The sequence below is a fragment of the Simochromis diagramma genome, unplaced genomic scaffold (assembly GCF_900408965.1).
Source record: "Simochromis diagramma unplaced genomic scaffold, fSimDia1.1 OVJJ01000753.1, whole genome shotgun sequence".
Classification (NCBI taxonomy): domain Eukaryota; kingdom Metazoa; phylum Chordata; class Actinopteri; order Cichliformes; family Cichlidae; genus Simochromis; species Simochromis diagramma.
In genome coordinates this window covers 4,557,895-4,573,250 of record NW_024387523.1, presented here as the reverse complement: position 1 = coordinate 4,573,250, position 15,356 = coordinate 4,557,895, and the positions used below count along the sequence as shown (strand labels likewise).

Genomic DNA, 15,356 nt, shown 5'->3' with positions numbered 1-15,356 from the left:
CCAGTATATGAGGGTATACAATCTTATTAATCTTATCTTGTTCATCTTACTAATTCTATCTTTAATAATACATACGCTTCTATGAATTCTGGAGTTCTGTTTGAAATGTGTTAGAGAACTTGGATGCTTAATGCTCAAAGCCACGACTGAATAAAAGGTTTACGCAGGGGTGACTCCCACAGTTTAGCCTTTCGACATATTCTAAATTCAGTGGATTGTTTATCATAGAATTAATATTTTCTGAATTCTATGTTTTGTTTTGTTTTTAGTGAAAAAGTCATAAATAAAATTAAACAGCTACAAAACTCATTAAAAACACCAGACATCTTGTCTTATGATCGTGTTTTTTTATTATCATGTTATTTGATCCATAACAACAACAACAACAACAAATAAAAAGGAGAATTATAAATTCTCTTGAATTTCAGGCACTTTCACTTTCCACTTTATTTTTCCTTTCCAGGATTTTCTTCTTCTTTCTCTAAACTCTGAGCCTTTAGTTGCTCTTTGGCGTAATGAGGTGCACATTTTCAAGAAATTTATCTAGTCCCCAATTTCGTTGTTTGTCCGTGAGAGCATCCTCTGACTGCAGCAACTCTATACCACAGCTGCTCCCTGAATTTAAAGAAAGTAAAACAAAATAATACACAATTAAAAACGTTTCTAATTATCTGGAAAAAAGACCCCATATTTTGTAGAGTTATACACAAATCTGTCAGTTATCACTTGTATTTTGGTTAATATATAAAATGCTCAGCCATCATTATTTTTCATAGTACTCACCAAACAGGCTATGCACTTGCTCATCAGGCACGAAAAAGGGAGGCCCTAAGAGATCAACAGATTTTAAAATATGGTATTTTATGTTTATTCTCTCTCACTCTCTCACACACACAGACACACACACACACACACACACACACACACACACACACACACACACACACACTATAGAAATGATATATAGAATACCTTGATATAAATCAGGATTGTACAGTAAAGTGTCCAGGAGGTATCTGCAGTCATTCGCCATCAAAGAAATAATGAGAGCTGCATACCTACAAAATAAAAGAATAGCATTGGCATGGGACATCCGTGTATGGGTACATTATATCAGCAGTCTCCAACCTTTTTTGCGCCACGGACCGGTTTATGCCCGACAATATTTTCACGGACTGGCCTTTAAAGTGTCGCGGATAAATCCAACAAAATAAAACTAGTACCGGTACCGAAAAAGAAGAAGATTTATTCACAACACACGCGAAAAGACCTAGGAAAACAGAGTTAATGATAAAAACGATAACAAAATAACGCTAAAAACCCTGAAAACCATACATTTCACACCCGAGCCTCAACTCTCGCGGCCCGGTACCAAACGTTTCACGGACCGTGGCCCGGGGGTTGGGGACCGCTGCATTAATATTAATACAGTATCAAACTGTGTAGAACATAATGTTTTGGAGTTTATTTAGTTTGAAATAAATGTCATTCTAAGGGTTTAAAATGAGGGTCTTGATCTCATCTTACTTTTCTCTGTCTCCTGGGTTGATGGCCACGAGAGAGCCCCTGTCCCAAATTGCTCCAAACTGACCCTCGATGGAACTGTGAAGTTAGAAAGGAACTCAATTTAACAGTAATTTTAATTATTTTATTCTAAAAAGCATAAAACAATATGTAGTTTACTCACTTGGAGAAGTTGTACAGGTTACACTGATACAGGGAGATGTTTTTCTCTGAGTTCTAAAAACAAAAGACAGCACGGATGAACAACTTGTGTCTGTTTTAAAGTAAGCAATATAACTTTCTTGTAGCTTGCAGCCATTCTGCCCAAAATCTCACTGAGATCAAAACGGTTTTCAGAAGAAAGAGCTTAATAAACTCAGGCGTCACCATAAAAAACTATATTCAGCGTAAAGACACTTAATTGCTGAGAAGCAATAACACTGACTACCTCAGCTTAGATCATTTAGTGGTCGTGTTTGCACACATGAAGTTCACCAACCTTGTAAACCTTTGCTCCAGGTATAGCAGGCACAGGCTCCTCGGTGTACGTCATATTGTTCTCCTCAAAAAACTGACGAATAGCCTTTTCAGAAATCTCCACTCCAACCACTGAATGGCCCATGTCTGCTAGCCTGAGAATCACGAAAAAACAAAAGGTTAGCAAAGATGACAACTGACACTAATACTGATCAACTTAATTTAATTTAGTAAGATGTTTTCATACCACTTCATGTCTACTGCTTTCCCACACAGAGGGAAGAAGAAGCGAACTCCTGTTCGTCCATTGAGAACTTTATCAATGTTTTTCTTCAGCATTCTGTTCGAAAAACAGTATTAACAGCAAAATACACATTCCTGCTGCAATCTCATGTTGAGGTGATGTCTGGTGATGTCTGGATCAGCCGTATTGATGGCACTTGTCTTAAAAATAGATAATCTAAGCTCACTTTCTAAAGCTTTTAACAGGACACAGCTTTAGGTGGTGATGCACCTTTATAGTTGATGTAATCTTCACAAGTCTTACATGCATTTGGGCTACTTTTGCACCTCACTCCACTGAACTACATAAAAAAGTGGGGTCATTACTTGTGCACTTCAGGCTGATGGAAGCCGATTTTGTTCTGTTGCCAGCGTTCCTCCCATTCACCGAGGGCCATGACCCGATCTGCCTGCTGTCCCAGCATGCTGGTTATGTTTGCCTGCCGATCAGCGGTTAAAGGAGAGCAGCTAGACATGAGAAAAAGAATTGTTTGTGAAAAAAACCACTTCATGTCGCTGGAGACAGGAAGAGAATGCATAATCCGCACAGGATTATGGTCTTGCACATAAAGACACCTACAGCAACCGCAAAATGTAAGCACGTGTGGTCCATGAGCTGTCACCTGCAGGGTTACAAAACCCAACCGATGGGTCATTTGAATCTTCTGGTAGAAAATCATCTGCATTAATCGTGGATCTGCACGAGCTTGTTGTCCCGTTATAAACTAAACTATGGCGTAAAGGGGAAACTATAACCAAACAAACGGTTTGAATAACAGCGTCGTTAAAGCGTCATTCTTAAGCAGAAATGAATAATTATGTAATAGTTTATAACAATAACAATGTCAGATCCTCGCTTACCTTGCAATAGCGCAGCATAAAAACAACCACAGTACTCGTGAAAAGACATTAGAACCGCACATGTTTTCCCGTAAACTCAAAGCGTGTCTCTCCTGAATGAAGACTGCTAATATTTGTTCAGCAACACAGCTGACCGGGCAAGCTCTCAGATCAATAAACGCAGCGAGGCTCTGCTGAATTCTTACCCCAAGTTCTGTCTGCAAGGCGAGGCGTTCCGTTGAGCTCTCGGTCGGCTGTCTCTCAGAGTAAAAAGTGCGAGAAGGAATGCTTTGCCTGGGAGAATGAAACGAGGTTTTGAAAATAAAGATCAAGCGGGTTTTATTTCTGGTTTGGGAGGAGCCTGATGATGCATTCATGGTACGTCAGAAAAATGTTACTCAGCATTCTTAGTAACAGTATCTCGAGTTCTTAAATCATTGCTCAAGATTAAGCAAAGGAATACAACAAAAGATAAAATATAATGTGAATGTTGTGTGTGTGTGATTAGAACTCTTGGCTAATTTGATGGTACCTTTTATGCAGATGTCTCTGGGTACGCAGGGGTTTTTGGGTTTTTTTGCTATATAAACTCTATCTTGATTTGCAATATGCATACCAGAATTTGCTTTTTAAATTGCCCATGTATTCCTTTGCGATATAAATAATGCACTATTTCCATCATGGACCCCTCTGTTTCTTTCTCTTTTCTGTAAACGCTTGCTGCAATCACGATTCAAACTGTGGCAGCTGTCACTAATCCTCAGAAAGCCTCTGGACTGTTGCACAGTGATTGGTCTCGCTTGCCCAGCCTGCCTCTCTCCACGCTTGGGTTGGTACGGCTCCAGTGATACGATGTTGTCAGCAAGACAATAAGAATTCATAAGGAAGGACGGAAGGGAAATGTGTTTTCTGGACGCACAGCGGCGCAAGTGTTTAAGAAATCCCGGTTTTACACAGAGGCGCTCTGGCATAGGTCTTTTTTCCGTAGTTTCTACTTCATTAAAAAAATAAAAAAAATACACACACTTCCCTCATGAAAAATAAAATGTTGTAGCTCGTCAAACATGCAAAGATGTGTAAATTTAACCATGTAACATTGAACGACATTACTTCATACAAACATAGGCTACTAGAACACAGCGGCAGTCCATAGGAGAATTCAGATACTATTGGTGTTTGCAAGAAGGAAAAACGGATATTATAAATCTGTAGAATCTGCCCGTTATATGGATATAAGTCTTTGTTGCCAAAAATAAAAAAGAGGCATCTTGCTGCACTCTAATTTAATGTAGAGTAATAATGTGTTGTTGCCTATTCTCAACTTGGCCATCAACGAAAAGCTATTTTTAAACAGCTGATAGAACTGCTGAAGCAAGGTTATTCTTCTATACTGGTCTCCCTTATAAAGAACTGTTACCTGCTTATGCTCTGTTTACGCTGGTGTACTGGAAACAATGCTTCCCACCAAGATTGCTATCTTTAGCCAAAATAAACAACGTACTACATTCAACACTCATAGTGAACCACGAGAAAATATGACGTTTCTCTGTGTCGGTTCAATTCCTGTGCGTAATTCGGGGTTTCCGAAGCGCTCCAGCTGTGCAGGGTCGCGTCCAGATGTGTGTGTTTTTCTTTACGGGGCGACGAAGACGGCGAGGAGCTTCTGACCAATCACCGCCGCCCGGGGGCGGGTCGAGCGTGAACTGTTGTGGATATGGAAAAATGGACAATTTATCACGCATATTCATCATTCATATCCCAACGGGGAAAGCTTTGGTTGCACGCTGATTTGATTGGCAAATGCCTGGCCGTGGTGTGAAACGGAAAATCACCAGTTGGGAGGAGAAGAGCGTGGTTCGCTACCCGGTAAGGGCGAGCTCTCTGTTGGGGAGAAGTCGGGGCGCAGTGGGGATTGTACTGGGTAATTGCTGCTATGTTTAGAGGCTGTGATTACTGAGAATGCATTTGAGCAGTAAGATTAAAGCAGGTGGATCTGTTGAGATCTAAGAAATAATTTCTGTAGCAATATGTATTTCATATTTTTTCTTTCATCTTGCCCTCTGTCCTGAAGGCGTAAATCACCGCTGCAAGCTCACGCTCTTTAAAAATTCAAGCAAAACGCTTTCAGATTCGCTTTCCACCCGCTTATGATCACGGCACTTGCACTGATAGCCGGGATAATAGCCGGTAAAGTGCGTTTATCTGCTCGAAAGCGGCACCTGACTGCTATTAGCCACTGATGTATTGTTTGCATAGCGCTCAGCGCACCTTTGTTACTCGCTGCTCACTGACACGGGAATCTCAAGTGCTCGTAGCAGCCCTCACCATCCTACTGAACAGTAAATCTCAAAGACTTGTTAGACCGACTCTTGCATGCGATAAGGTCACTGATGCTTAAAGTCATTCTAAGAGCAACAGGGGCACTTCAGTCCACCCCTGGATTACACGAGACTACCAAGCTGCCTGTATTTGGCAGCATGTAAAACCAGGTTGCTGTCGGAGTAGCAGTGCGTGATGGGGAGGCTGTCCATGGTGCTCTGACGGAGAGAGGTGCATGCTGGATAATAATAAAGGAGAACACGCTGTGAGGGATTTGGGAAATTCGGAGGACACGGGGGGGCGGCGGGACATTCCGCTTTGGCATTGTGAATATTATGTTTTTTATTTTTGGAAGCGCCTGGACTGTGCGTACAGTGTGCGCTATGCCAGAAGGTGGGAACTTAATCATATTGTAAGGCTCCGGATTTGCAAGGCTCCAGAGGAGAAGTTGGTGTCTTGAGCCTCCAGAGCTCCTGTCATCCGAAAAAAGGGGCTACGGCAGAGCCGCAAGACAACACGATCAACAGTTCAAAGCGCAACTGTAGGTATGATTCTGGTTCGGGGGGCACAGAGCAGATTTTCTGTGGCATGTTTTGACAGTGAGATTTGCACACCTTGCTGTGTCACACTATGACAGGTGCCTTTATTGACTCCGGTGTAATTTGATACAATAGGATCGTATATAGCTGTGTTTTGTAATTATATCTACATCTCTGGGATATGGGGGGAAGTCAGCACAGGCTTCTCCCCCTGGACAGATGGGCTGCGGGTTGCTCTGCCACCATCCAAGAATATTAAGCTAAGTAATGTAGTTCAGCTGTCCTACTGTTTCCGCTTGCAAAGTCGTTGGCAGTAATATCAAAACAAGAATCTTTTTACTCCAGTATGAAGTCTTTCCAGACATCTTTTCTAATTTGATGGAGATTGTGAACAGACCACAGGCACACTGATTATACAAGGCATGTGTGCACCAGTGGAGTGTGCATATCACTGACTGTATTATGACTTCTTCCTGCTCATCTTCTGATGCAGTCTAAATGGCATTGTTTTGTTCTGATGCCCAGTTGTCTTAGCTAATGCCCATCTCGCATTAGCTAATAGCTCAGGAAAGACTGGAAAGATTGCCTGCTTTCACATCCCACTAAGTGCTCCACGTATTAATGAATCCCAAAGAAACAAACAAGGCTGGCAGAGTTCATTGCAGCATTTAATTACAAGTCTCTAGTTATTTTGTTCTTTCTTTATTTATTTTTGATGAAAAATGATGGTGCTTCCAAACAAAATGCTGTCATTATCACTGAGGTTCCACCCCAAAAGGCTCTCAGGGGAGGCTGTATCTTGACAATAAGCTGTACATGAATTTCATTTGATTTATGAAATGACATTTAATGGCAACCTCCTCATCGTAATGGGATTTCTCATTCATGATGGTTCTGTAATACCTTCCCTCGTGAATAAGACACAAATCTTGTCATGTCAAGCTAGACGGAATGCATATTCCACGGACAGCAGGAATTTCCAGTCACATGTTCCTTAAGTGAGCTGAGTTTGGAGTTTGCATTGTGCAACCTTTGGACTGTCTGTTGTAGTATTCTATTGTTGGTCATTCTCCTTGTGTAAGTGTGTGTAATGTCTTAAAGAATGGTTTTTGTTACTCTTGTGAAAGCTGCAGTCAGTTGAACAAAAAGACTGTTTAAAAAAAAAAGTATTTTGAGCACAAGATTTTAAGAAATTCGGAGACGCAGGGCTAATTGAACTCTGCCTGGAATGTTGTTCGTCTTTCTTATCCTAGGGTCAGATCGTATATCTAATCAGGTGTTGTCAAGGTCAGATTGTTTATTCCCATCTGATTAGAGTTCTGTGAGACTGCCTCTAGGCCGAAGCTGCAGAGATAAGATGCGCCGTCGGTAAGATGCGTTGTTAGCAGGACCGGTTAATAAGGCAGATGGATTCGGCTGCATGCTGTTTCTGCTGTGTGCGCTGTCAGGTGCACAGCCAGCCACTGTGCTGTATCAGTGTCCTCCGAAGGCTCTTTTACTCTACATGCTTGGACTGGTGTGCTATTGTTAGTCTCCGCCTGTGCGATATCCGCACATATTCTGTCCCCGTGTTTTAGGACTGTAAACAGCATTGCCAAATTCAGAGAGTGAGCTTGAACTTCCTAATAAGTGTTCCTGCCCATCTTGTTCATTTTGTTAATTAGCCCTTGTGGCGTTGGAGTGCAGCATATTGTTGAGACATAATTAATCAACCGAGCTTGTAATTACGCCGGGTTTGGAATGTGAGCGTGGTTTGGAGGCTGGTTCCGTTGCAGGGCGTTCAGCTTGAGGTAAACATCTTATTAACCGTGTCGGAGTACCTTGGCCAAGGCGGAGCAATGCGGTTTTATTTAGCTGGAGACGAATGTGCTGTTATCCATATTATGAAAATGGCCTCATAAAAGAACCGGTGCTTGATTAAGTTTATGGCCATTAAGGTTCTGAGGTGGTCGAGCTAATGGAAAAAGACTTCAGTAGCTGCGTGGAGACAGCAAGAGAGATGATTTTTTTATAAAGTAAAAAGCCATTTGTTCAGCAAAGACCAAAGTGTGTGTGTGTACCTGCTTATATATGCATACAGTGTGTGGGAGTGTAAAGAGCACCTCAATTTCAAAGGGCAACTAGTACGTAAGGACAGAAAATGGAACATGGATCACATCCCAAGCCTTTAATGCAGGTCTGTCAAAGGAGGAAGCCCTTCACAGACTGAGTGATGTGACTACAGACAGGCAAACCCCTCATACTCAGTGACTCCTAATCAGGTTTTACGTTTTGAAAAAGCTATAGAAATGCTTTTGTTTTCCAGGTACTCCGATTTATTATGCCACAGAAAAACACCAAGAACATAAAGTACAAAGAAACATACACAAAAGCCATTTTCACCAATGCTCCATAGCCCTTCTATACACATTTCCTGATAAAAGTGCAACTGAGAAGGCATTGTGTTTACTTTTATTGCACAAAAGGACGAGAGCACAATGGTAAACAGATAAACAGATTCATCCGCATTATACTCCTGACTCAACTTCAGGTCTTTACAAATGAGCACAGACAGCATGCTACTACAAAGTTAGTGAGGTACCCAGAGTCACGTTAAGGCCAAGTAGACCCCAACCCAACAGCCAGAGCGAAAATTGAACAACTAACAAAAGCTGTAATGAGCAGTCAAGCTTGTAACATTGTAGCCTCCATCTCTACTTGAGGAACCTTAAACTGTGCTCCCCTGTTCTTTATAGAGAGTACCCTTCCCCACAAGCCACTCTTGTTCACTCTCTTTCTAATTGTACTGTCAGGAACTTCTAACTGGGGCCTTTAGAGTGTGAGATGTTGCTCTGAGCGTTCCACAGTCTGACCTTGAAGTGAATATCCTGGGATAACCTCTGCTGGGAAGATTGTGCCATTTTGTTAATACACATTTGAATGCTGTAGACCAGCAAGATGCCCAAACTACTGCTTATATAGATGTTCTCACACTGACTGATCATTTAATATAGGTAATGATCAGCATTATCAGGCTGCTACTCACCTTCTTCAATACTATGAAAGCAGTACTTGGTGTTAAGGGTGTACTTAGTTTTTCACATAACTGTATAGAGTCCTCTAAAAACTCTTTTTTTTTATATGAAGTGAAAGCATCCTGACCAAAACAAACATTGTATAGATACACACTTACTCTACTGCTGCGTGTTACATTTAAAAACGGTCATCCTCAGAAAAAGCTCTAACCTGCTTCTGCTGACACTGTCAACTTAACTCAGCGCTTTCCAGCCTAGGGGGCTTTATAACCCTACACAGTCTACATGCAAAGCACCCTAAGGAGCTAATATGACTCATTCCTTGAATTGGCCTCCATAGTCTGTGAAATATGCAAGTATTAAGGGATCACAAGTAGAAACTAGTTTCATTTCAAGGATCACACACGAAAAACAGGCAGTAACCACTGTAATAACACAAACAACGCAGTGCAATGATCCTCTAGTCCTCGGTCACGCTGTCACATCTCTCGGGCCTGTAATAACAGGGTCCAGCGTTTAATTTTAGCTCGACTGAGCCTTTCACCTCACCACAAGATTTGTGTTTTCTTCAGAACACTTTATTTTGCTGAACTAATATATCGCCAGCAGCAGGCCAGCAACAACATGCGCGCCAGATGTGCATTTAAGTATAGTCTTGACATATGCTTACATACAACCACAAAAACTCGCTGAAATCACTTGTATTTGTGAAGGGCAATCCCCCAGGATGCGTCTCAGGCTGTGGTGAGCTTTCATCATTCAGGTGGACTGTCTAACTGTATCATCTGGGAAGGGATGGAGATCTCATTTTACCCAGAATTTTGCCCATCTAGTGTCAATTTTCAAGCTGCACTATGTCTGCCCAAATCATTTCAGACATAATAATGCTGCTTTTGCTTCTTTGACAGTGGCAATGACTCTGCCATACAGAGAATGACTGTAACGGTAGTGGATTTCATTTCGAGCATTTACAATGTCAGTTGTGCTCAGCACTGGTGATGTGGCCAGAAAACATCAAATTGAACAAATAAGGAAAAAGCCAATCTGTCACAGAATGACAGAAACCTCTTTTATAAAAATATCCCTTCTGGTGGGAGAGAAACGCAAATTGACAAATGCTGAATTTCTAGCAGAAGGCCATCATCGGCAACATCCATTTCAGAACAAGTCAGTTTTCATTTTCTATCAAAGCCCGTATAACCACAGTTGAATAAGCTGCTGTGCAAACACAATTCATAGGAGACATGGGATGACAAATTTCAATTCCATTTCCTGAATGACTTAATCGTGTTGTTCTCTGAAAAACTGCAGCAGGTAGAGGCAGTTTAGGGACACCCATAAGGCCATCAGGGAGAGAGATTGAGGGCAGGAAGAATAGGGACTGGGTCCAGCCATCGCCCATAGAATATCGATCTCAGAGCTGAACTCTCCATCTTGTTGTTTTCTCCTTCCTCTGTTATTATCTACTATTCATTTGCAGATTTCGACTAAATATTTCCACGTCCTCCAAATATTATTGCATTTATCAGGCAGGTTTGCTTCCAAATTAAATTACCGTCAATAGATTGTTAAATCGTTTGAAGCTTTAATCCTTAGGAGTACTTCACAGTGGCTGCTATTTCTAATTCCATTAATTCCCTTTAAAAACTGCCAAAAAACTGACACTTCTCTCATTTTGTACCAGCACTTTGATTACCTGAAATGGTCTTTTCTAACCTTTGTGATTATTATGTTTTGTTTTTATGGTGTAAAATGAAACAGCAGTAAACAGTGAAGCTAATATTAATGGGATGAAAATATATGGAGTAATCCTACATGGGAGTGTCATGGGTGCATTGTGCCGTAAATCTTTGGTGCTTATAAAGGAATGTTCAGGGCAGGGTTAGGAGTGGTGGACTCCCTCACTTACAATGTGATAATTATGTACAGGGTAATAAAACAGAAGGACTATTAATGGAAAATAATAAACTTTAACTGGTATCAAAATTGGGGGTTGGATTGTACAAACACGAGACACTTGATTAAATGCAGAATTGCTATTATTGGCCCCTGATTCTCTGTAGCATAAATTCAACAGGGTTCCAGAAACCTTGACATCACACAGTTGCAGATTTGTTAGCTGAACATTTATGATGCCACTGTCCTGATCCATCATATTCCAATGGTACTCTACTAGATTGCAATCAAGTGACTGTGGAAGCCATTTGAGTACAGTGAACTCTTCTTCAATGTTGAACCAGTTTGAGATTATTTGAGTTTTGTGACATTGGTGTGTTATCCTGCTGGAAACAGCCATCAGAGGATGGCCACACTAGCAGTTTGGCCAATCTTGTCTGGCATCAACAAGGCATTTTCACCATGAGAGCTGTTGCTCACTGGATATTTTCTCTGGATTTTTTGGACAATTCTTTGTAAACTGTGGAGATGGTTGTGTGGGGAAAATCCCAGTAGATCAGCTGTTTCTGAAATACTCGCACCTACCCATCTGACTCCAAAAGTCTCTATTCTGATGCTCAGTTTGAACTTCAGCAGGTCGTTTTGATCATATCTGCCTAAATGCATTGAGTTGGTGCCATGTGACTGGCTAATTAGATATTTGTGTTAATAACAGATGTACCCAAGAAAGCTGTCAGTGAGTGTTAGATTCAGTCAGAGTATGCTAGAAGCGTGTTTAGAAAGGCAAAGTAAGGCGAACTTACTTGGTATCAAACTGGTTTGCCTTGTTCTTCGTACATGAACCATAACCTTCATATTTCATTGTTCCAGTCCTGTTTTTTTCACCTCACTGTAACACAATTTCATTGTTTGCTCAGGACATTGTAATGAACCTGCCTAGAAATGTCTTTGCACTTAAGGCAAGCGGATGATCAAAGAACCGTTGGCCTTACTGAGTGTATTCCTCGTTTCTGTGATTCCGAGTTTTTCATGCCTGTCGTCATCCCTCTTTAGAGAATGAATAATTGCACATTTAAAAAGGAGCAAAAAACATGTATTGTTTAAGTGAAACCCTCCAGTGAATTTGGGTAAAGTGGGAAAAAGAGAGGACAGGGAAAGTAAAAAAGAAAAACAGACTTGATGAATAAACTGAGGTAAGGAGGTGTAGATGGAAAATAAATCACCAAGGGTTGAATTGTAGAGCTCAGAATTCTGCTTTCACCTTTTCTTGAACCCTATCTTTCCACGTTAAGGTCCCTCTATTCAATGAGCCTTGTGGCTTTTTTTTTTCCAGTGCTAGTCACCCAACCACAATGATCCATCACCAATCCATGACAGAGGGACTGTCACCACTTAAAGCCACTTACTTGTGTTTATGTGTGCAGCTTTATGTCTGCATCCTCCAGCTTATTTGCAGTAGAAAGCTGCTATGAGAGCTGGTCAGGCCCAGGCATGCATGCATTCATCATTATTGCTTATTGTTAATAGCCGCTCTTTGACATTGTACAGTTTGTCCTTGGATACAAAAGTGCACAGCAGAGCTCAAGAGGCTTCCACATACTTGGATATCTTGTAACAATAAATTCTTTGACTGTTCAATTCGCTTATTATCCTCCACCAGTCTGATACCTGAAACCTAACCGTCTCAGATATTCGCCTGATATTTCTCCTTGTATTGTAATTTTGAAATCAATTCAAATTCGAGATGGTGTCTTGGTGTCTTATTGTGAAATTTATTTTGTTCATCCAGCACAAATGCAGAGAGACTTGGTGCACTAAAATCAATATCCTTATGGGACTGTTATTTTTGTAAGACTCCTGCAGAGGTTGGGCAAAAGCAATGGCGTCCTTATGCGAAGTGGCTTGGCATTAGATTAGATAAGGCAACGGAATCAATTTTTCATGCCCATCATCATTACCATCATTATAACGATACCTTCCATCACTTTTCTATTACACCTTCCCGCCATCACTATCAATTATCCCTGCAACCACAAATCACCAGGACAGAGCTCATTTCTCACCAAAGTGTATCCTGAATAAAACTGAGGCCTAATTGCGCTCGTTGGTGGCAGGGGACATAAAGCGTGGAAAAAATAAAGAAAGGAAAATCAATGCCTTAACTAAAGAAGCCAGTGAATTATTGATGAGGAGCATGTAATGGGATCCCAAGTGTCTGTTTCTCCTTAGCTTGGACTGCTTGCATTTCAGTTGTGGCCAAAGTAGAAACACGGGAGGTGACATAAACCACCCACTAACATCTCCACAGGCAGATTAGCTGACCCGAATTACCTGGGAGTGCTGTGGCTCACACTCATGGCAGTGGTGCACACACACAAGTCCTATACGCAAGTCTTATGCGCACAGATGTAACAGTTAACCTGCATACACGCTTTCAAGCATTTAAAGTTACTTTAATCAAAGTCAGACTTTCAAGAATTTGTTGCCTCTGCTGTTTAATTTTGACAAGCACAACAATAAAGTCGTATTTTATGGTGGTACTAAACTGAAAATGTTTTCTCAGACCACTGCTTAGATGTTTTTAGTATTGCGCTGTTTAGCATTCCACACCATGTTGTAGCAAAGAGAACCACAGCTTAGTGTACTGATTGGGCAACTGACCATATAAAGAATCTTAGTTAACATTATTAATATACTGCACTGTGCAAAAGTCTTGAGTCACTCCCCATTTCTTAATTTTTTTGGACAAGTGGAGGACAATAGAAGGAGCCGCACCGCTAAAAACCAGAAACAACAACAAAATATTTACAGCAGATGAAAAACTGAAAGCATTGTCCTTAAGAAATAAGAAAAAAATCCACCAAATACCTGACACGTGACATCTGGTTGATTCATTTCACCGACGCCTCGTCTGAAAGGGTTTCAGGATGGAGGTACAGCCGTCTGTAAAACACGGTGGAGGCGATGTCATGGGTTGGGCATCTTGTCAAAATTGATGTTATTATGAACACAGAAAAGTACCATTAAATTTTAACCCACCATTCACTACCATCTGGAAAGCAACATGTTTTTCAGCAATAGAGTGATCCCAAATACACTGCCCAGTTAGTAATAATAATGCTGCTGTCCAGAGCCCAGACATGAATATTGCTGCTGCTTGCATTTAAATAAATGCTTTGAATGTCCTTCAAGGAGCCCGTAGTACTATTCCTAAAGACTACTTAAAGAAATTATAGGAGAATAAAGGTGGTCATAACAAATACTGACTGTTTCCTTGCAAATTATAAAGAAATGAAGCTTAAATTAAGACTTTTCCTCTCTAAATCTGAACATTTGGGGGATTTTTAATAGAAAGTGACACCGGAATCTAGTGCATGTTTATTTGACTGCAATGAGGGCTTTAACCTCGATTGTTTCGTAATAATTGGGAACAAAAGATGTCGATGATGAAAATTGCAGTGACATTTCAAATTGATGCTTTTGTTTGCCCAAAAGCTATTACATTAGCAAAAAATACACAAGCAGTAACATCGAGTGCTCGCTTTCGCAAAGTGAAAACAGCAAATGCTGAACATTTTTGCTTAATGAAAGACTCGAGCTATCAGTTGATTAATTTTCTGTCATCTGAACTTCTCATTCAGCAAAAACAATATACCAAATAACTTTAGTTGTGACATTCAAAGCTCTTCTTAACACAGAGGTCTGTGTGATCTGTCGCGCAGACACATATTTCTCTCACAGCAGAGCGCAAATTTCAGTTTATCGTTGAATAAACTGCAGAAGCCTTGAATTTATTGAAGCCTTGAGATATTTAGTAAAAGCTGGAACCAAAGGAACAATTACTGCCAAAATGTTTGATTTCTTTCACACTTTTCACCCAGTAACATACATACTAATTAGAATTTTAACTATGCGCAGCAATTCACATGCAAAACTCCATTCCCGCTGTATTTCAGTTTGAGGAATGAAAACCTGCATTGTTTACCCACACCGTCATTGTGCTGCTTGTTTTTGCTGCAAGAGGAGAAGGCAGGCTAGCTTCTCCTTAGCTGGAGAAGAGGCAGAAAGGAGGAATGTGAATGAGAGGTAGAGAGAGGGTGGCCAGGTGAGGCCTGAAAGCTGCCTTTGTGTGGCAGCTGGCAGAAAGAACACTGACCTTCACTGTGAGGTGTGTTCTCCACACAGACACACACTGTAGGTACTGTACAAGTTTGGAGGAGTTATGAGGGGATGTTTGGCAAAAAAAAAAAAAAAATACCGTTGCAAATTTACAAAAAGCCTTCGCTCAGTCCGTCCGCGGTGAATGGACGTCTCAGAGCCATAAAGCGGTTATGTTTTCCTGCTGTGTTTCCACATCTCAGTTTTAGATGCTAAACGCCGTCTTATTTTCTCCTTCACTGCACCTCAACTGTATCTGCTTCAGTTCAACTGGAGCTTGAAGAGCTCGATAGCATCAAGCCCAGTCAGCTGCTCCCAGTTTCTCATG

General features: G+C 41.0%; 2 protein-coding genes across 9 annotated transcripts in view; one reads left to right on the top strand and one right to left on the bottom strand.

Annotated features, from left to right (window-relative positions):
• Positions 1 to 330: 330 nt before the first annotated feature.
• LOC120726928 (probable thiopurine S-methyltransferase) lies at positions 331 to 4,640 on the bottom strand. Of its 6 annotated transcripts, none has more exons than XM_040020972.1 (10): positions 3,635 to 3,744; positions 3,309 to 3,396; positions 2,590 to 2,730; positions 2,228 to 2,320; positions 2,003 to 2,135; positions 1,688 to 1,740; positions 1,528 to 1,602; positions 973 to 1,058; positions 784 to 828; positions 331 to 615 (listed from the first exon to the last, which is right to left on the bottom strand). In XM_040020972.1, the coding sequence occupies exons 1-10, from the start codon at positions 3,714 to 3,716 to the stop codon at positions 497 to 499; spliced, it is 915 nt and encodes a 304-aa protein (XP_039876906.1). In that variant the 5' UTR covers positions 3,717 to 3,744; the 3' UTR covers positions 331 to 496. The 6 variants fall into 6 exon arrangements, with proteins under 6 accessions (XP_039876906.1, XP_039876904.1, XP_039876905.1 ...); XM_040020970.1 differs by lacking the exons at positions 3,309 to 3,396; positions 3,635 to 3,744 and adding exons at positions 2,843 to 3,011; positions 3,124 to 3,294; XM_040020971.1 differs by lacking the exons at positions 3,309 to 3,396; positions 3,635 to 3,744 and adding exons at positions 2,843 to 2,992; positions 3,124 to 3,294.
• A 134-nt stretch (positions 4,641 to 4,774) lies between these two features.
• The window catches only part of LOC120726926 (exostosin-1c), an 85,214-nt gene continuing 74,632 nt past the window's right edge, over positions 4,775 to 15,356 (top strand). Inside the window, exon 1 of one of the 3 annotated variants that reach the window (XM_040020965.1) lies at positions 4,775 to 4,968. The gene's annotated coding sequence lies outside the window, so the exon portion shown is untranslated. Of the gene's footprint in view, positions 4,969 to 4,997; positions 5,967 to 15,356 lie in introns of those variants that run through there. The other 2 variants (XM_040020966.1, XM_040020967.1) reach the window with 2 other exon arrangements.

Excerpts from the sequence above, each read along its gene's own strand:
- LOC120726928 (XM_040020970.1), bottom strand. The coding sequence starts at position 3,172 with ATGTCTTTTCACGAGTACTGTGGTTGTTTTTATGCTGCGCTATTGCAA. Across the intron at positions 3,012-3,123 it reads TTATGCTGCGCTATTGCAAG|TTTCCCCTTTACGCCATAGT; the intron begins GTAAGCGAGGAT and ends GTTTGGTTATAG. Across the intron at positions 1,603-1,687 it reads AACCTGTACAACTTCTCCAA|TTCCATCGAGGGTCAGTTTG; the intron begins GTGAGTAAACTA and ends CTAACTTCACAG.